The sequence below is a fragment of the Pholis gunnellus genome, assembly GCF_910591455.1.
Source record: "Pholis gunnellus genome assembly, chromosome: 18".
In the NCBI taxonomy this organism is placed as follows: domain Eukaryota; kingdom Metazoa; phylum Chordata; class Actinopteri; order Perciformes; family Pholidae; genus Pholis; species Pholis gunnellus.
The window spans coordinates 145,341-167,661 of record NC_136545.1 but is presented as its reverse complement, the minus strand read 5'-3'; the positions used below and the strand labels follow the sequence as shown (position 1 = coordinate 167,661).

The 22,321-nt window shown below is 41.4% G+C and overlaps 2 protein-coding genes across 2 annotated transcripts; both read left to right on the top strand.

The window, feature by feature from the left end:
* Positions 1–1,196: 1,196 nt before the first annotated feature.
* Positions 1,197–9,755, top strand: nfil3 (nuclear factor, interleukin 3 regulated). The gene is made up of 2 exons (XM_079178727.1): positions 1,197–1,305; positions 5,789–9,755. The coding sequence occupies exon 2, from the start codon at positions 5,871–5,873 to the stop codon at positions 7,233–7,235; it is 1,365 nt and encodes a 454-aa protein (XP_079034853.1). The 5' UTR covers positions 1,197–1,305; positions 5,789–5,870; the 3' UTR covers positions 7,236–9,755.
* Positions 9,756–10,386: 631 nt separating this feature from the next.
* On the top strand, positions 10,387–19,503 carry auh (AU RNA binding protein/enoyl-CoA hydratase). The gene is made up of 10 exons (XM_079178837.1): positions 10,387–11,070; positions 12,123–12,190; positions 12,466–12,553; positions 12,887–12,973; positions 14,038–14,130; positions 15,102–15,158; positions 15,874–16,061; positions 16,282–16,332; positions 17,294–17,341; positions 18,924–19,503. Exons 1-10 carry the CDS (start codon positions 10,857–10,859, stop codon positions 18,999–19,001), a joined length of 972 nt encoding a protein of 323 aa, XP_079034963.1. The 5' UTR covers positions 10,387–10,856; the 3' UTR covers positions 19,002–19,503.
* Positions 19,504–22,321: the final 2,818 nt, after the last annotated feature.

Here is a 22,321-nt window from a genome sequence, read left to right as displayed (position 1 = left end):
GATTGTTAGAGAGGATATACTCCACAATTAATCCTCTGATACAGGCTCATGTAATGATGACAGGTCACCATATGTGGGAGTGTAATGTGGAACAGTGATAGGCTGTTCCACATTACAGCCTGTGATAGGCTGTATCACCACTGTGGTGCTCACATTCAAACAGGGCATGAGAACACGGTGGGGCAGAGACTGTAATGCAGCAGCCATCTTAACTCTGAACTCCAGATACAAGCAGCACCTAAATGTACACCAGCTATCCAACAGTGAACCCTAGAGGTGTTTGAGCAGAATGAGCAAATGAAGTGATGCAACACAACACAGAATTGGCTGGAAAATCCCCCAGTATTAGCAGACTCCAGCTGGGCTGCACACATGCACAAAAAAATATATTTCATAAGGATGATGCATAGTTGCAATAGATCTAAGTGAAATTCTTCAGACCATTTATACATTTTGTTACTTTCATAAATGTTTTTGTCTTTGTAATTATCATTCTTGTTCTGTTGAGACATTCAGATTTCCCACTTGCCTGTTTTACATTTTTTTCCTATCCAAATTCATTAAATAATGTAAAAATGTTTCAACATGTTTGTAATTCTTCTACATTTTAATTATACTTGAATAATACTCTTGATCGTAGTAGTGCAGCTAGTTGCATACGTTTATTCATTAAGTCACACACTCAATTTTTGAATGTGGCTGGTACAGCGGCATCTCTTATTTTTACGCAGTGATCAAACAACATTTGATATATTAGATATAAAATCAATCAATATAATGTGACCACATATCTGACTATAGTACAAGCCCTCATTTACATGACTGTAGTTTAGATACTACAAATTGACTGTACATACGTTAGACATTGTTTGGAAGGGTGCTTGTTTGTGTATTAGCAGGAGCAGTGACACATTAAATGCCTCTGGAGGATTTCGTAAAATCGACGCACCTAAAAGCCCCACGCGGTTTGTGGATGACGGCATGCAGTTTATATGCGATTTGAGCTCTCTGTTAAGGCCAAGAGTCATTGGCTAAAATTGGACAATGCCGCGTTCTGATTGGCTGCGGTAGCTGTCATTCAATTTCAAGCTGCCAATACACTTAACCGGTGACCTACTAACACAGATCCACGGCTCTACAGCCACCTTGAGAGGAAGAAGCCGAGGGAGGAGAGCCAGGTACTTCGCAACTTGTAGGATTTCATCCACAGTTATTTCCTTATTAGCTGATGGGAAACTTCCCTTCTTCACTGGGCGAGGTACGCGGAGGAACACCAGACCAAACCCCCTGCCAGGTGATAGACAGGTAACGTTACAGTTTGTATTTGAGGTTAACATGAAGCTTACCTTATTGTTACTTCTTAGAGACAGGGTGTTGGTGCGTTCGGAAGAACGTCCCAGAATCTCAGCGGCGCAGAGCTAACGTTAGCTTCTAACTCCGTGTCATGTGGCTAACGTTAACCTCTGTGTTTTAATGCGTAACGTCACTAAAACCCACTTCACAGCCACGTTTGAGGTTCACATCAAAGGTAGAAACAAAGCTCAAGTTCGAGGTGAATGTGTATTATCTCTCTCTTGGCTGTTATTGTAACGTAACGATACCTGCATAAGCATTAGCTGATAAAAGCAGGATAATGGCTGTTAAATGAGACATGTGTCGGATCGTATTCTCGTGCACCTAACGTTCTCTTTAGGCCCTTTGGAGTCCAGGAGTTTACGCACTGTTATATACCCAGAATGTCTAGGTGGCTGGCGGTAACGTAACGTTATCAGAGCCGTGTGGCTGCTGCCGCTGTGGTGAGTCCGTAAATTATTGACCCAAGTAGCGTTAACAAACAGCGTGTTGTGTGCTGCTGTTTATCTGACCTCACATCATCATGGCTTACTTTTTAGGGCGTAAATAAAGGCCAGTGTCATGAGTGATGTCAACAGAGTGAATGCCCACATTGTCTCAGCGCAGCCTGTTACACATAGCGGAACATGTCTGACACGTATTCAGTGTTTATTATCAGACGTTTGAACTTACACACGCACACACACACGCACACACACGCAGAGCACACACTGGGTCTTATTCTGGTTGCCACACCGGCAAACACTGATAATGTCTGCAGCCATAGAAGTTGCTGGCAGTCGTATTCCGGGGCCGCAGAGTTGACTATGTTGTCCGGACACAATGAAGGAGTCTGGGACAATAGGACGTGTTCCGGTCCGCTCGCGCCCGATCCCTCAGTGCGCGTTCAGGCCCGTCTCTGCTGAACCGACGGTGACCTCCTTCGCTGCCCCCCAATCGAGCTCTCACGTTACGGTAATTTTACCACCCATTTTTAATCACGTGTGATCCAAATTTAGTCTCGCTGTCGTTTCTAACGTTGCCTCGTTCGAAACGATCCATGTAAATCTGTAAAAAAAAAAAAAATGGACCAAAGAAATCAAACCAGAGAGTGGATCTGTCACTTATGGCTGTTTTTTATTTGAAATGGTAATATTGAGCTTTAACACTTTGGAGACTACCAAAGTTTATTTGGGATCATATTAAATCTCCTAATCTCATTCAGTCCATTCCATAGGAAACGTAGCAGGCTGAACATTTGTCTATGTGACATGTAGTAATCATGTTTCTGCCTTTATCAACTCCTTCATGGAGACAAAATTAGGACACAACGTTGTGGGAGACCCCCCCCCCCCCCCCCCCCCCCCCCCCCCCCCTTCTCCGATGGACTTTCTTTCTATAAAGCCACACCTTTCTGCAGCAGTCATCGTTCACGTTAAGTTCTGTGGGAGTGTGTTAGGAGGACTGTGTCCTCAGGTTACAGGCTGTGTTTCTGTGTTCGAGCTCTGCCGGGCCACGTGTTACAGTTACAGCTGTCTGCAGTCCTTTGTTCCTTCTTCTACTCTGGATGTATGGGAGCTGTGGAAGTAGCATTCCACTTCAAACTATTATATAAATTTGTTTAAAACTGTATGCAGATGTCATCTGTAAGGTGATACATTTAAAGGAATACTTCACCCATAAAAGCACCATTTGTATATCAGTTAGATAGATAGATATGTACTTTATTCATCCCCAGGGGGAAATTTGTGAGTAAAAATACAAAGTATGAAAAATGCACAATATATACAATTAAATAACAGAGTAAAACATTTTAAATATTGTGTTACCTTGGATTCTTTAAGAGAACTTAGTTTTTAGTCGTGCCTCCACAGTGAACGGAGAATCCAAAAATGGAGAAAAGTCGTGATGAATTGAAGTCACTGCTTTACAAACACACAGAATCTGTGCAGGCGCACTACTCACACAGACAGTCGTGGCTTTTTGAATGGTACATGCTTTGTTAAACATGACCCCATTTACTATAATTCATCATGACTTAAATATAAATGAAGATAAATCAATACGTGTTCACTCCAGTGATCTTGCTTCAGTTCTCCACCTCAGCATCTGTGAAAACTAAACAGTCAGCCTTCGATCATCTCGTCCACTTCCTCAGCTGTGTGTGTGTGTGTGTGTGTGTGTGTGTGTGTGCGTGTGTGTGTGTGTGTGCTTGTTAAAACATGTAAGTTAGTTTCTGTCACTGAAAAAAAATGTATATATCATATGCTTGTTTGTTTACCTTGATAGACAGAGAAGGGACATGACTCAAACATAGGGATGGAGAAGGACAGGAGACCTCAGGGAGGGACAGATGAGGAGAAGAAGAGAGGAGCAAAGTGTGCAGGAGAGGGAAGGAAAGGAGAGCAGGTAAGGAGAGGGCAGAGGAAAGTGTGCAGGGGAGGAGAGGAGGGCAGGAGAGGAGAGGGCAGAAGAAATAGAAAGATGAAACAAGCTTCCAAACACTCTGAATGGGACTCAAATTGGGTTGAAGTACCAGGATACAAGCTTTGGTTGTACTATACTTCAAGTGATACGTTTTTAAGTTTTAAAACAATGATGCCATTGTTGTAGTGGAAAGTGACTTGTTAAACTTTATTAAATATTAATACGCTTACACTCTCACACACACACACACATAAAAAGAGAGAGAGAGAGAGAGTGTTAAAGGACAAGTGTCAGTCGCCTCTCACTCTCTCACTCTGTCAGTAAGAGAAACAGATCTCAGTCAGATATATAGCTGCTAGAACATTTTTTCTCTCCACTGCAGGTAAAGTTAGTGATGCCATACGGAGTTTGATCGGAAGAACAGGATAATCAATAACCAATAAGAGTATCGATGACGAACTGAACCAATAAGCAGTATCGATTAGGGGTGGGAATCACCAGAGAATAGATCCCGCGATACGATATTATCACGATATTGCGATATTATCACGATACTGCGATATGCTGAGTATTGCGATAACATATATTGCGATTTATTACTTTTTTCAACCGCAAATGATGTCCCCAAAGGAAAACTGTGTCAACATGTTTTATCTAATAAGATAAAGTTTTCAGTCTGTTCATCTCACTTCAATTATTTTTATTGCAGCAAAATGGGATTGTCAAGCAGACATAAATGTTGCACCTGACAAACTGAACTGTTTGTATTACGGTCTACTTAGTCCAACTTAACTGAATGCAAACGTGTCTATAACTTATATAAGTACGATATAAGAGTTATATAACTTGCGATACGTGGACGTCGAGGGCAGAGAGCCAGTTATGCGCCGCACTCTCCCCATGAGCCTGGCTACTGTTAGTAGATTTAAGGCCCGTTGTGAGGCCAGATTGAGCGGGTGAGCGAAACACTCACATGCAGGAATCCCGCTCACTGAACGGCAACGCCCACGTTAGAAGTGTTGTTGGTTACAACCACCAGGTTTTTGTCGGCAATCCCCCATTCTTATGCTGCATTTTACAGGAGGTCTGTCATGTTTGCCGGTGTGACTTACGTGTACTGCTCTAGTTTGGAGAACGAGAGACATCAGTCGCTAGTCCTCTGAGATAATGTGCTGTTATAGTCACATAGGAATCCACTGCGCTTGACGTCAACGCATCACAAGTTAATGCAACTCTTACTGCTGTACTCAAAGATTCCTCCACTTTAAGCTTCACTTCTCTGCAGAGCTTGGGCACGGCTGTGTCGTTGAAAAAACGTTGCAACGGGTTTCCTTGTTTAAAAAAAATCCAAATAAGTCCAGACGTCTGATTCAAACGCGGACGGCACATTTCTGATTTCTTTCTCCGATGTCTCTCTTTGTTTTGATCAACTTCCTACCAATCAAGCTGACCCGGGACCTCTCCTGACCTCACCAGAAAACAACTCAGCACCATCTAGTGGACTGAAAAAGCAATTGATTTTATTTTTCTAGTACCAAAAAGTTTATAGTTTATATAATAAAAGATCGACACTTGGCTTCCGTGTATCGATACAATATCGCCACGCAAAATATAGCGATACTATGCTGTATCGATTTTTTCCCCCACCCCTAGTATCGATACTAGTACTGGTATCGATAACATCCTAACGATACCCCTCCCTACATCTCTATGTCTTAGCTGACCGTCATTGTAAAAGGTCGGTAACGTGACCGGCAGCGGAGCCTTCATTACTGCCAACCGCTCTTTCAAACAATTAATAAACGCCAGCAATGTCTTGTGGTGTTCGATTTAGAATCCTCGTTCGCAACTCTAGCTGCTGGAAGAGATTTCATTGCGTTTGGCGAATCATTTAGCAGCGCCGCTGATGAATGCATAGGGGACACATTGTACCTACCTTCATGGAAATATATTCCTTATTTTGAACTTGAAACTTTGTTTTAACTTGACACTGATATCTAAACCTCTCTCATTGTCTATTATTTCACAGATTTTCTCAACTCAAGTGGATTAATGCGATGTGGCAGTTACTATTGCTGCATTCAAGCGTGATGGTGTACAGTTAAAGACCTATGAACATATTGACAGAAGCCAACAGTGATAACATGCAATCAATCAAGCAAGAGGTGGACTCCGCTGAGCCCTACAGTGGAGAGGATTCCCTGGTCCTGGCTTTACAAGGGGCTAGCAGAGACATGATGGGCCACCAAATATCTGAAATTCCGTTCAAGGCTAAAACTTCCTGTCGCAGGAAAAGAGAGTTTATCCCGGAGGAGAAGAAAGACAACCTTTACTGGGAGAGGCGTCGCAAAAACAACGAGGCGGCCAAGCGCTCCAGGGAGAAGCGCCGCATAAATGACATGGTTCTTGAGAACAAGCTGATGGCCCTCGGAGAGGAAAACGCCTCCCTCAAGGCTGAGCTGCTGTCACTGAAGCTGAAGTTTGGCCTCGTGAGCTTGGCAGCGTACGCCCAAGAAGTCCAGAATTTATCCAGCTCCACCAATCTCAACCTCTACCAGGAGTTTGCTCCACCCAATGCTGGCCAAAGTTCTTCCAGCAGGGTTTTGGAGCCTCATCACTTGCGCAGCAGCTGCATATCAGTCATCAAGCATTCGCCTTACATGCCCGAGACTTGTACTGCAGCTCAGGGCGACTTTAGTATCTGCAGGACTGCAGATGTCAAGCAGGAACCAGCGGAGAGCGGCAACTATGCACAAGAGACAATCAGTCCCTACGAACTCTATAGAAACTACATGGCCAGCCCTTTGTCTGGGGTCTACTCCCATCCTGCTTCATTCCTGCAGCTCACCAGGTCGTCCAGTAACTCGCCCAGGAGCTCGGACGACGGTGCCGTAAGCAAATCATCAGATGGCGAGGACGAGCAGCAGGTCCCCAAAGGGTTGACGCCGGCTGTAGCCGATCCAAGCAGTGTCATCGTCTCCACACACAAAGTGCCAGAGGCCAGCTCTTCAGCTTTGCCCCATAAACTGCGGATCAAAGCCAGAACCGTCCAAATCAAAGTGGAGGCCATCGACCCTGAATACGAGACCTCTGGGAAGTCCTCCTCCCCCGTCAGAGGTTCAGAGGGAGGATGCTGCCAGACCGTTCAGGACTCCTCCCCGTGCCCTTTGTCATTACAGGTCACCAACATGCAAGACTGGACCCATCAGTCTGAGCAGTGGCACAAGAACAGCACAGAGACACAGCAGAGTGGCTGCCAGAGTAGTAGGCTGACCATGAGCCCTGTCTCAGATACAACCACTGCGGAGGTAAAAGAATACTCGGACGCCGCCGGCTGGTTTCTAACACAGGGCCCTGCTGAAATGTTTGTGAAGATGGCCTCCCTCAAAAGAGCGATCACAGCACAGCAAGGGTCTTTGATCGAGTCAACCAAAAACCATCATGAGTCATCATCAAAACGATGGTCCTCTGCATGATCTTTTTGTATTTTTTGCTTTTCACTGTATTTGTTGTTGCACTGTGTGGTTGAAATTGGGGTTAAACAATGTTTCGATTACTGCAAATAAAAGGTTTTCAAATACTAGCTGTTGGAGCACGAACAAAGGCTGTTCACTAATATAGGCTGGTTAATAATCAAATGACCTGTCCTGTAATAGATGATGTGGTGAATTCAGTGTAATATACAATCAGTACGACAATCAGTACGACAGTACGTCATGTCATCCTCACCGCTCTGCACCTCAGTTGCTCCTCTAACACAGATTTTCACTCACATTCTTTTGACCACTTCACACCTTTCATTTTTTATATTGAAAGCCTACCAGGATTATGTCCTTTTAAGTAGAAACATAACTCTTCTTTTTTATAATGTATTACCTTAAGGAAGCGTAAAGGTTTTTAATGTGTTACTGTTAACAGTAACTTGATGAAGGATAGGAAAAAACCTCAAGCTTAAAGTGACTGGAATTCATTTGTGATTGAAAAGTTGATTTCTCTGAGTGACAGCAGCAGAGTGGTGAGCATGACTGATCATGTTAGTGCTGAAGTATAGATTATACTGAATTCATTCAGTGTGATGTGCTTCCTGTCTAACAGGTTCCAATGCATTATCAGCAAATGAAAACAGCAGATAAGAAAACAGGGAGGCTTTTTAGTTATGATCAAATATAGTTCTAATCTTGTGTGTTTGTGTGTGTATATTATATATATATATATATAAATATACTACTGTTCAAAAGTTTGGAGTCACCTGTTATATTGACGTTTTTTCTTTCCTTCAATAATGGCCATTTTAACAGATATAAAAAGACACATTTGAAATACTTTTAGCCCATAAAGAAGAATGAAATGATTCAAACTTTCAAGTAGTAGACTTCTACACAATGGGGACCATATTCTTGTAACCATTTGAACCATGTTCTTTAGCAACTCTCCTGTTAATTCCAGCTGTTTGTAGGCATTATTGTGCACTTCACACTGAAACAGAACCTGTTCCCATTCAAATGTGCACAGCTTCTTTTACTACTGACTGAAGATTTCTTCTGTTCTTCTGTAACTGTTGCTCAGAGGGATCCTTCATCAGAATAGTCGACCCTTTGTCTCTGTGTCCAAAACATGGCTTTTTTGGAAACCCTTCTTACAAAATCAGATCTATTTGTAAAGACAACTTACTTCAACTAAAGGCATGAAAGAACATTGACAAATACAGAATAGTGCTCTCAGCCTTCTGACTGTTCCCAATCAAGTATGTGTGGCAATCATTTCCAAACTTTTGAACAGTGTGAATGTGTGAAGTTTTACCTAGTTATTCATGGCTGCTGTCACAGGCTCTGCCCATCAGTATCCTGAACGCCACTCTGCAACAAAAGGCTCCAGTTATTAACAGCTGTTCATCTTTACACATGTACCTAATGTAGTTTGGTTCATTTATCCGTTTGTATGGTGTGGTGACACTCTGCTTTAAAAGCATCTTTATTTGATGGGTTTGTAATTTCTGAATTATTTGTAAAACATTTCCTGGAAAGAACATGGTACATTGATACTAAGTAGGGGGAAATAGGTCTTTACACTAACTGCTAATGTAATCTAGAGGTTAAATAGTCCGTGTACAGCAGGTCAGCTACATGTTTAGCATGTTAAACTACGGAATTTCACACATAAGTTTGCAATATGAAATGAATAAATTGTTTCCCTGAGCTTTTCTTTAAGGACAGCTTAGCTGCCCCATATTTAATATCAAATTACAGTTCTTTTTATGAGAATGTCTAAGAATCAGGACCTAAAATACAGCATTTGTTTTCTCTCCTGTCCTGGTTGATTGTTTTAATACTGCATACTTTCATCAGCACAGTAATACTGTATTCTTGTCTGCTGTAGTTTTAAAACACAGAGAGCTACACATGTTTGCTTAACCTGAGCTTAGCGTCACATTTATATACACTCTGCTGCACTGGTTCACTATTTGCCAAATAGCCATTGCTTTTCTTTGGTTCTTTATTTGATTTTTGTTGATTATTTCAACCTTCCTGGCCACTGGTGAACTAAGAATGTTCGTCACAGTGGCTGGACAGTTGTGATTACCATCTGATGGAGCTGACAACAGAGTAACTGACTTTATAAAGCTCTGACGGATATTCTAACACATTAAATCCTCAAATGTTAGAAAATGTACAACAAAATGTCTCCAGAGATTCAGAATTATGCACAAACAGTTCTTTTTACTTGTGATATTAACTGATATGGAATCCAGAAGTGTCTGAGGTTAATAAAATGGCGTACTTATCCATTTCTTACAGCGATTTGGATTACATCATACCTCCGTCATCATCTGTAGTCAATTTTAAATGGCTGACTTCAGGCCACCCTAGTTGATATTCAAGTGCATTCCCTTGTTCCTGTCTGAAGAATGCTGTGTGCATCATAGTTTGGAATATCTCAGTGAGGATGGTGATAAGTCCAGCTATCTGTTTCTCAACACTTCTCAATATTTCTTGTAATGGTGAGTTTTTGTTTACAATAAATGTCTTGTCACTGAATCAAGTATGTTTCTTTCTGTGTATTTATTTTTTCACATGATCCAAATCTAAGAACACATGGGTTTGCTGGGTTTTTGAGGCTGACAATATTAATATTTGACAGTTTAATAAATGTGATGCTGACATTTTGGCTGTTTTGCCATCACCTCTGAAGTCGTGTCATCAGGCAGTCAGGTCTCAAGTCAGATCTAACGGCTGACCACTGTGGGTCTCAAGTTATTTCCAAAGTGCAAGTCTGACTTAAGCCCAAGTTTGAAGTGTAAAGTTCTGCTCAGTTATTTCTCCATCATGAGACCTGAGGAATAGAGAGCACACACCCACGTTTAAATCCATACTTTTATTTATGAAACATTTATGGTAACAGTGATCTTTTTCAAGCCATTCATATATTTTGCAACAAATCCGTTACAAACAGTGGCAGAATGGAACTGAATACATGTACTCAGGGACTGTGTTTGACGTACTTTACTTGAGTATTTTCCTTTTTATTCGACTTTGTACTTCTCCACTCCATCTCAGAGGGAAATATTGTACTTTTTACTCTACTACATCTATTTGAAAACGTTGTAGCATGTAGATTCACATGATTAATATAAAATTAAATAATCAACTAATAAATTAGGATGTATTATTATATATTAGGTTACCCAACAGTATATACAGTAATTCATATTAGCTCCACCTTTACCAGCTGCAACACTAAAGATAAACACATGAATGCATCAATAAATATTATCCAGTAGTATATATTGTTCTGAAATGGGTCGTTCTGCACTTTGACTTGTGGTACTTCAAAGTATATTTTGATGCTAATACTTTTGTACTCACACTTAGTTAAGGTTTTGAATGCAGGACTTTAATTCCTACAGTATTAGAATATTTTACTGAAGTAAAAGATCTGAGTACTTCAGTTGTCCATGAATGCTGTGGCGATAATAATAATACTGTGGTATTTGTCTCGTGTCTCACGTACACTCCGTAAATAAGTCACGTGATGCCAACACGTGACTGGGTTGAAAGTTGAAAGTCAAGTGACACTACTGCTGCTCCAAAGTCCTCATCATGGCGGTCCAGGTAGGACGCAGAGCCCTGTTTCAAGCCGTCCGCGTGCAGGCAACGGGTCGAGAGAGTGCGCGCAGCCTCTCCTGCTCGAGACAGTATGTCGGTTTCGGTAAAGTCTCGCCTTCCTCTCGCCTTCACGGTCACGGAGCGCGACACTACAGCTCGGACCCGAAGGAGGACCTGCACGTCAGACACCTGGACGGAGAAGACGCCGGTAAGTCCCGCCCAGAGTCTGTGCAAATTGTGTCGGTGGAGAAACGGTTGGTATCGTCAAAACGGAAGTCCCTATAGCTCTACATTTCTTATGAAACGGTGTAGGGATTCAGTCCGCCATCCCGACGCTAGTAGGGAGCCCTTCTTATCGTCAGAGTGTACGCGTTGACGTCACTATTTTACGTGATAGCAAGTCCCACCCCCTCTTACTACAAAGTGACACAAACAAACCTCAAGAAATAATCAGAATCAAAATCAGAATCAGAACCGTTTATTGCCAAGGATGTTTGCAACTACAAGGAATTTGTCATGGCGGGTGGTGCAGAACATTTAACAATAACATTAAACAATCAACACAGTGCAAGAAATAGAAACATATACAAATTTACAATAAAATATAAACAGTAGCGCATCTAGCTCTGTTCATGTGTACAGGTGCAGACCTGAGATGATAATAATACATTTTATTTATAGAGCGCTTTTCAGAATACTCAAAGACACTTTACATTAAAATCATTATATATATAAGCTATACACTAAAAACATAAAACTCACAAGAGATCAGCCTACATGATAAATCAGCCAGTTGTACTACATATGAACTAGTTGTGGATTGTGGGGAGACAGATCCAGGAACACCCCAGAAAATCCTAATGACTTACATTTCTGGGGAAACATTTAGCTCTCTTTGTAAATATGAATTGGCAGTGACTTTCTAAAATTACAGTTTTATTGATGTCTGACGGCTGTTATCAGTATTGTATTTATTATAATATTGTGTTAGTATAACAATGTTTAAGTATGTGGTTTCTACACCAACTGCCAAATCAATATGCTAGTATTACCGTGTTACTACGCTATACTGAAGTCTGCAGGGACAGTTTACAGGAAGTGATGTTGGTAGAAGATGCTTGTGTTTTCCAGTTGTGACATCGTCACACAACACATTTCCACCCTTGTGGACATTAAAGATTTATTGTATTGTCTCATGTTATGAGATGATCTACATTACTGTGTCATAGTTAATCAGCATGATGTGACTCTGTCTTTCAGGTATTGTCGTTGTTGGGATAAATCGACCAAAAGCAAAAAATTCCATCAGCAAAAATCTGGTCAAAATGGTATGTATTGCTGTCTACCGTGTATTTATTTGAACATACCTATTTAACAATAATTGGTATCACTAGTGAAGCTGGGCTGATGTTGCTGTACCTCTTAACTCCCCTCATGCACTCAGGTTTAGGTTTTTTTCTGACCTTGTAAAATGTTTGCTTGAAATATGCAGTTTATTATTATTTTGTAATTTCTGTTATTACAAAATGAGTTTTACAATTAAATCATAAAACATTTTGAGAAATTGTGTTTTTGTATTTTTTATTTGAAAAATGTCTTTCAGATGTGTGAAGCTGTGGAGGATATCAAGAATAATAACAAAGTGCGCAGTGTCATTATATGCAGCTTGGTTCCAGGGATCTTCTGTGCAGGTACTCTCTTTGTTTATTTGTTTGCATTTGGAGGGACTTTGACTGTGGAATCTGCTGTTTTTAATGTCTTTATTTTCCCTGCTGGGTCCATAGTTGTAGACATTTTGCCAGTCCAAACTTCCTGCATAATTTTGTATGTAACGTTTCATATTGAGATCTTTACTCTGAAAAGCTGAGCAGGTATCGATCCAGCAGAGAGAATGCTGTATTCAGCTTTATATTCAGAAACCTTGTTGGTGGAGCTCTGAACGATGGACCACGCTGCACTCCTCTGCTTCTTGTTTCAGGGAGCCACAGGCCTGTGGCTTCATGGTGCTTTGTCTCTTTGTGCAGGGGCCGACCTGAAGGAGAGGGCCAAGATGCATCAGAGTGAAGTGGGACCGTTTGTGTCCAAAGCCAGAGCACTCATCACAGAGCTGGGTAAAGAGCTAAAAAACATGATGAAATTCAGACTGTTAATGAATTCATTGAATATTCGTTGACTTTAATGTGTTCTACAAAATAGACGGCGATGCATCTATCTATCTATCTATCTATCTATCTATCTATCTATCTATCTATCTATCTATCTATCTATCTATCTATCTATCTATACATTCACATATACACTACCGTTAAAGTTTGGGGTCACTTAGAAATGTCCTTATTTCTCAAAGAAAAGCACTGTTTCTTTCAATGAAGATAACATTAAATGAATCAGAAATACACTCTATACATTGTAAATGTGGTTAATGACTATTCTAGGTGGAAACGTCTGGTTTTTAATGAAATATCTACATAGGTGTATAGAGGCCCATTTCCAGCAACTATCACTCCAGTGTTCTAATGGTACATTGTGTTTGCTAATCGCCTTAGAAGACTAATTGATGATTAGAAAACCCTTGAAAACAGTTCTGCTGGTGAGAGAAGCTATAAAACTGGCCTTCCTTTGAGCTAGTTGAGTATCTGGAGCATCACATTTGTGGGTTGGATTATACTCTCAACATGGCCAGAAAAAGAGAACTTTCATGTGAAACTCGCCAGTCTATTCTTGTTGATAGAAATGAAGCTATTCCATGAGAGAAATTGAGAAGAAACTGAAAATTGACACGAAATTGTCTGGGTGACCCCAAACTTTTGAACGGTAGTGTACATATATAATATACATACACCACATATCCTGTAGATAAATCCAGACATTGTAGGCTCATTATGTTTTTGTAACTTTCTCTTTTAACTTGCTCCACTCCAGTACCACATCACACGCCTTCTTAAAATGGCGTTTCCATAGACGTGGGTCTCTGGTGATTGTTTAGCTAAAATCGACCAGTGGAAATCGATAAGAGTGAAGGCAATGTCAGACTGAAGATGAAACTGTATAACGAGTTCTGTCTGATGTCAGATGAAGTTGGATTTGTAATTGAGGAGTTGTGGTCTGATGTTGTTGGTTTAATGAGTACATTTGATGTGTCTTGATGGGAACTTTGTTGTCTTCTGTTTTACAGGTAACCTACCGGTACCAACAATTGCTGCAATCGATGGAGCTGCCTTAGGAGGAGGCTTGGAAATGGCCCTTGCTTGTGACATCAGAATTACCTGTAAGACTCAGTGGACTGTGTTTGGAGGTCACAGATAAAGGCCTCTGGTCTATGTGCACAATTCTTTGTTGTCTGGCAGAGCAATAGAATCAGCAGAAGCTAATGCTAACAGTGTAAAATGATGAGGCTAATTAATAATAATCCCATATATGGGTTGTCTAGCACTTAAGCTAATACACAACTGATATCATGAGTCTTCATCACAGCTGAGCATGTTGTAGAATTGTTGTGAGATCAGTAAAGCCTGATGAGGTCCAGCAAGAGAGATCAGCACAACTCCACAACAATCAGAACTGAGCCACTGGGTTTCATTGTTTTTAAAAAGAATAAGGAAATATCGTTTACAGCTTCTTACAACCGAATACAACCTCAAACTGTTGCACCTAAAGTAATTTGCTGCTGTGGCTCTGAAGTAGAGCGGGTAGCCCTTTCATCAGAAGATCGATCCCAGGGTCCTCCAGTCCGCATGTGGAAGTGGTCTTGGGCAAGATACTGAACCACAAATAGTTGGCCTGCTTGTGCATTAGTTTGGATCCCGATGGGTGAGCTGGCACCTTGCATGGCGTCCTCTGCCATCAGTGTATGTGTCTGTAGATCCATGAATGTTGACCTGTGGTGTTAAGCGCTGTGAGTGGTCTGAAGACTAGAAAGGCCCTATATGCATGCAAGTCCATTTACCATTTGTTGCTAAATTTGCCAGCGTCACAGCTTGTATTTCCACATGCACTACAGATGATAGTTTAGTGTGAAATTGGCTAAAGATCAATATGTTTCTGGGTTGTGAAAGTCATAAAAGCCCTCTCTATGCCTAGAAATGGCATTATTAATGCAGAAAGTGGGCATGAAGTGTCTTGTTAGCTGAGTGGTTACAGTGCAGTAATATTTATATTTATAACATCTATAATCATAGTGGTGGTGGTAGTAGTAGTATTTATGTGTAAGTGGTAACACTGCTCCTTTGATCTCCCCAGCCAATACTGCGAAAATGGGACTAGTTGAGACCAAACTTGCGATTATTCCTGGAGCAGGTAAGGCTGGATTCTTTTTATTTCTTGTCTTCCAGTAAGATGTTTATGTTGTCGACACACATCTGCACTTCAAGGGACTGCAGCAGGTAAATGGACCATTTAATATACCCAGCTATTGTGATACTCTTTAAAAAGAAAATCAGTACAGAATTGCAACTACTTACATGGAAAAGGCTTTGACATACAATAAAATCAGAAATCACATAAAAAAGTGTGCCATCCTGGGAGTCCAGCTACAATCTGCTCAGAACATTGAATGCAGAAGCTGGATATTACAGGCAACAGAACCATCTTCCTTTTGCAGACAGAGGAGCAGGAAACTGCTCCAGATACCACCTTCAGTGGTTTGGAGGTATCTGTTCTGGATAGCAATGACGTTTATATTTTACCAGATGTTCTAACACAGAAGAAAATGAGTGCTGATAAAACAGTGACACCTGAAGACCTCACTAAATGGCCGTGTTTCACATCTTAAACATAAAGGCAAGTGGCAACCTGTTAATTGGAACCAACGCTGCCAAGATATTGGAACCTTGGGAGGTCATCAACCGCTGTGTGACTGGCCCGTCCACTATAAGGACAGTGCTGGGATTAAGATTCCTGATGGGCAGGTGGCACCTTGCATGGTAGCCCCTATCAAGGAAGCTTCACGTTGAGAAACAGTGTCTGTGGTTAAAGCCATGTTCTATCCTGGTTTCTCTTCACTTCTGTGCAGGTGGTACACAGCGCCTCCCCAGGGTGATTAGTGTCTCTCTTGCTAAGGAGCTCATCTTTGCTGCCCGGGTGGTGGATGGAATGGAGGCGTGTCGTCTTGGTCTTGCCAATCATTCAGTGGAGCAGAATAAGAGCGGAGATGCTGCCTACCTGCGGGCTCTGGAGCTCGCTCGCGAGATCAACCCTCAGGTAACAAGATCGTTTCACTGACGAGACCTCTTCATCAAGGAAATTAATTTATACAAAACGGTGATGTGGTGATGAATGTCATGACTAGATTAACTGCTTTTATGCATTTTAGGCATTGAATAATTGCAATATAATATTGTACGTATTCAAAACAATTCACAAGAGCAACTTGAATCCTTGTAACCTTTTTAAAAGGCTGACACTCTGTTTGGCTCCACAGGGTCCAATTGCAATAAGGATGGCAAAACTGGCGATCAATCAGGGGATAGAGGTGAGTGTTATAGGTCAGTGCAGGACTGCTTTTATGGTACTGTAGGGTCGCTTTGGCTCATTTTCACAACAGTGTAATAATGAGACCTGGTTGCAAATACACATTGACTTCATGTTGTGATCTGTATGGCTAGTATAATTGAACACTGTGCTAACATGTGGCTGTATTTAGTGAATTGAGCATGTGAGCAATGGCTTTGCGCTTCATATTTAAGTATATGCCTTTGTGATTGAAGGTAAGAGGGAGGACGTTTGGCTGAACAGCTTTGCAAATTGAAGCTCTGTTGTGAAAATGAAGCCAAAGAACTTGTAAAATCCCACAGGAGTTTGGACCTTCCCTCCCTTCTCCCACAGATGTGCCATGTTGCTCCCACCTTCCCCTGCAGATACTCTGATCACTTACTCCAGCAGCACTGCTGCCCCACCCGACAGGAAAAATGAAACACCTTCAGTCTTTATGGATTTGTTTTGCAGTCAATATTCCTCAGTGTTTAGTTGTTTTACTTATTAATGTTGCTAAATACTCACCTCATTTACTGAGAGTCAGGATTATAACATTAATAAAAAATAATTGGGCTGGGAAGTTCTGAAACTTTTGGCTAATGGTTAAATGATGATTCCAGTTTATCACACCTTTGCTTTTTTTTTGTAGTTTCAGCCATAACTCTGATAACATTGTACACACCAAGTTAATAGCTAAGATGTGATAACACGGTGGCATTACTGTTCAAGAAACACAAACAGTCAGACTGTGTTAACTAATATAATCGACAAATGGTGAAGGAATGAAGGAATAAATATACTGAGATAAAACACGCATGTTGATGATGCTGACGAGAGCTGTCTCAGGTTAAAGATGGCATTGCTGAGCAGACAAATCCAGTTGCTTTTAGGCTGGATATCTGTCACGCTGTGTAGCAGAGAAACAATTTTTCACTAAAACATGCCACGTTTTCTTTCAGGTGGATTTATCTACAGGTCTGGCAATAGAAGAAGCGTGTTATGCCCAGGTGAGTGATTAGAAAATAATTCCCTCTGCAATGTCAGAAACATGGAAAAAGAAGGGATTTTTAAAATGTTAACATATTATTATTATTATTATTATTATTATTATTATTATTATTATTATTTTCACATTGTTAAATAATGTCTTAGTCACACAGTTAATTGACATTTAACACATTTATTTAGCTGACTCTTTTATCCAAAGCAACTTACAGTAACTGCATTCAACCATGTGGAAACAACCCCAAAGATTGCAAGAATCATTCAAGTATATCAATTTAAGCAAATATGCTGCCTTCGCAGCTCGGTCTTATCAATGTTTAGCTTTAGGTGGTGTGCAGACATCCACTGAGAGATTTTTGCTGCCGACAGAATCAGTAGCGGGTCATCTGCATATCTGTGGTAGGAAAAGCCATGTGACTTGTAAAGAGAGAAGAGGAGTGAATCCAGAACCGAACCCTGTGGATCCCACGGACGTTTCAGCATCGTTTATGAAATGATTTCCGTCCATACTAACACGCCTGAAAACGAATATTGCATAACTATTTTATGTACACTGGGCATGCGGTTGCCGGTGTAAACAGGAAGTAGATTGGTTGCTTAGTAACAGAAAATACAACAGAGTATTATAGTATTACTTTAATAAAAGGTCAGACTTGATACTTAAGATATTCCTTTATAATCTTCCTCTATATACTCAGACAAGTTTTATTCTTTAAACTTACTCACAAGGCTGCAGGTCTTGCTCTGTCTCGCTCACACACACGCATCAAAGTTACTTTAAAAATGAAGACTTACAAATGAAAGTTTTACTAGATTACGAGACAATCAATTTGGTCAAAACCCGTCTTTCTCTCGTTTCCTCTCGGTTTTGTTGTTGTTGTCTGTTCTCACTCGTAGCTCTGCTGGTGGCTGAAGTCTCTGTCCTACTGGAGAGCATTTATGATTTTGTTCCTTTACAGTTTTTGTGTGGACATCACAATAGTTGTGCAGATTAAAATAAGCATTGCTAAGAAAAGGAACCATCACCCTCCTCAAAGCTGCAGTGACTTCAAAACATCTGCTTTTTAGGGCTGATAACACCGCTGGACTCACTGCATGAATACCAATACCAATATCAATTAGCAAACACAGGTGTCCACCCTACCACACAACCCCAAAGTTTCCAAACGCACATGCCATTGGTAGTGTTTTCAAACTCTTTCGTTTTAGTCAAGAGGTGAGAGAGAGGGATCAGAAGGAAGTTAGAAGAGCAACTGAAGAGTCAGCAGGTGGATGTGGAAATGAGGACTGTATGGTGTTTATCTTTTCTTTTCTTTTTTTCACAAAGTAACAATAAAGTTGAACGGAGTGGGGTGATCAAAGACGTTAGAGGAGATGGAAAAGAGTTGAAGAAGGAAGATTAAATGCGGGTGACCTACACTCAATACTGTACCTGAACGCGTCCTGTGTAGACTCACATGGAGGACGGAAGCTGCTGCTGCTAACGTGCCTTCTTTTTATATTAAGGTTATACTCATCAAAATAACATGAGTGGACAAAATTGTGCAGGATCTCTCTTTTAGTACCGACACTTTTGTTTTTCAGGTGATACCAACAAAAGATCGATTGGAGGGTTTGTCTGCCTTCAAGGAGAAGAGGCGTCCTCACTTCAAGGGGGAGTGAAGACACACTTCTTCCAGAAACCAAACACAGGGTTCTGCCTTCAGCTCTCCTGCTACTCACTGCTTACAACATATTTATGGGTGAAAACCTATACAGTACCCAGAGGACGTCTGTTTGACCGCAGGACATTAGGGTCGCTCCCGGCTGGTGTTTTTCCAGTGACTGGAATGTTCAGGTGTAAAGCATTTGCTGGGTATAATAACCACTTCCAATCAAACTAACCAGTCATTGGCCACTGCTTACAATACTTAAAACTTACTTAACAAACTTCAAATCTAAAACATGAATTACTTCAAATGGTTATTGCTCTTTGCAGTATGATTGGCAGTTAGTTGCTAACCCTCTTGACTAATGAACTGAGAGCCATACACATTTCTGTGAATGCTTCACATGAATGATTCATGTGAAGGTTTGTTGCCTTTTTACTTTGGTAGCAATGTACCACTGTGTTCACACTGAATAACACCAGCGGTGTCTGCATGAAATAAAAAAACAGACTAGGTTTTTTTCTCACTTGAACAATGTCTACAGGATGGAATTTTAAATTTGAAACGAGCATACACCAATTCAGTCGTGTTGAAAATGCCAGTCTAACCCATTTATTTGAATGTGGGTAGTGCGTTTAAGCTGCAGCGTGGAACAAAAGAAAAACTTGTTAAAAACGCAACCCAATCCAGAGCTATACAACGCAGGCATGTTGGAATGAAAGGCATTCGTAGTTGCTTGGTGTTAAAAAGTGACACTTCAACACTGCGGCACAACCCTGCATTAATTACCACAACACCTGATTTGATGTGAATGCAGCCTCAAGGCAAGTTCACACTACGTGACTTTCAAAGTGGTCAGATTGCTTTAGTGTTCACACCACACATCTTGCTGTCTTCTTATCTAGAGTCTTGAAGTCTTGGTTTTCCCACACGACTGACAGGCGTTCACACACTACATGATTTGTCACCAGGAGAAATTCCCGATGAGTATGTCTGGTCTCCAAACTTATGTTTTGCCATAAGAACACCTGTGAAGTGTGTACTCATGCTTGATGATGTTGTTGACACATACGTTCACGTAATAGTAGTTAACAATAATTCAATTCAATTTTCAATTTATTTTGTATAGCCCAAAATCACAAATTATCCTCAGAGGGCTTTACAATCTGTACACATGTGACATCCTCTGTCCCAGGACCCTCACCTCACTACAGGAAGAACTCCCCAAAAACCCTTTAGTGGGGAGAAAAGAGGAAAAGACCTCAGAGAGAGCAACAGAGGAGGATCCTCTATCAGGATGAAGTGATAGTCATGTGTACAGAATGAACAACATAACAGAGTTACAATACATTCAATGCATATGACATCAATGATTCATATAATGAAAGCAGAATGATGGAAAAACTAAGACTACTAATAACAGCAGTGGTGGATATAGTAGAATATTAATAACAAAAGCAGCAATGTTATCGGCAAAGGCAAGCAATGTGAGTACAAATAATGGTAATAGTAGCAGTAGGTGTCAGCAGGCCCATGGCAGGACCAGGGTCCAGATATAACCACGGTTCATGGAAACCTGTGAAGCGAGAAAGCCATAGAAAGAAAGATACTCCGGGGAAGAAGCAAAGTTAGTAATGTGTGTTAATGAGACATGAATTCATACAGAAGATAGAGAAGAGGAGCTCAGTGTATCCTAGGAAGTCCCCTGGCAGTCTCGGCCTACAGCAGCTTATCTAGGGGCTGGTCCAAGGGTAACCTGAGTCAGCCCTTACTATAAACCTGAGTCAGCCCTAACTATAAACCTGAGCCAGCCCTAACTATAAACCTGAGCCAGCCCTAACTATAAACCTGAGTCAGCCCTTACTATAAACCTGAGTCAGCCCTAACTATAAACCTGAGCCAGCCCTAACTATAAACCTGAGTCAGCCCTAACTATAAACCTGAGTCAGCCCTAACTATAAACCTGAGTCAGCCCTAACTATAAACCTGAGTCAGCCCTAACTATAAACCTGAGTCAGCCCTAACTATAAACCTGAGTCAGCCCTAACTATAAACCTGAGTCAGCCCTAACTATAAACCTGAGCCAGCCCTAACTATAAACCTGAGTCAGCCCTAACTATAAACCTGAGCCAGCCCTAACTATAAACCTGAGTCAGCCCTAACTATAAACCTGAGCCAGCCCTAACTATAAACCTGAGTCAGCCCTAACTATAAACCAGAGCCAGCCCTAACTATAAACCTGAGCCAGCCCTAACTATAAACCTGAGTCAGCCCTTACTATAAACCTGAGTCAGCCCTAACTATAAACCTGAGCCAGCCCTAACTATAAACCTGAGTCAGCCCTAACTATAAACCTGAGTCAGCCCTAACTATAAACCTGAGTCAGCCCTAACTATAAACCTGAGTCAGCCCTAACTATAAACCTGAGTCAGCCCTAACTATAAACCTGAGTCAGCCCTAACTATAAACCTGAGTCAGCCCTAACTATAAACCTGAGTCAGCCCTAACTATAAACCTGAGCCAGCCCTAACTATAAACCTGAGCCAGCCCTAACTATAAACCTGAGTCAGCCCTAACTATAAACCTGAGCCAGCCCTAACTATAAACCTGAGCCAGCCCTAACTATAAACCAGAGCCAGCCCTAACTATAAACCTGAGCCAGCCCTAACTATAAACCTGAGCCAGCCCTAACTATAAACCTGAGTCAGCCCTAACTATAAACCTGAGCCAGCCCTAACTATAAACCTGAGCCAGCCCTAACTATAAACCTGAGCCAGCCCTAACTATAAACCTGAGCCAGCCCTAACTATAAACCTGAGTCAGCCCTAACTATAAACCAGAGCCAGCCCTAACTATAAACCTGAGCCAGCCCTAACTATAAACCTGAGTCAGCCCTAACTATAAACCTGAGCCAGCCCTAACTATAAACCTGAGCCAGCCCTAACTATAAACCTGAGCCAGCCCTAACTATAAACCTGAGTCAGCCCTAACTATAAACCTGAGCCAGCCCTAACTATAAACCTGAGCCAGCCCTAACTATAAACCTGAGGCAGCCCTAACTATAAACCTGAGCCAGCCCTAACTATAAACCTGAGCCAGCCCTAACTATAAACCTGAGCCAGCCCTAACTATAAACCTGAGTCAGCCCTAACTATAAACCTGAGCCAGCCCTAACTATAAACCTGAGCCAGCCCTAACTATAAACCTGAGCCAGCCCTAACTATAAACCTGAGCCAGCCCTAACTATAAACCTGAGCCAGCCCTAACTATAAACCTGAGTCAGCCCTAACTATAAACCTGAGCCAGCCCTAACTATAAACCTGAGCCAGCCCT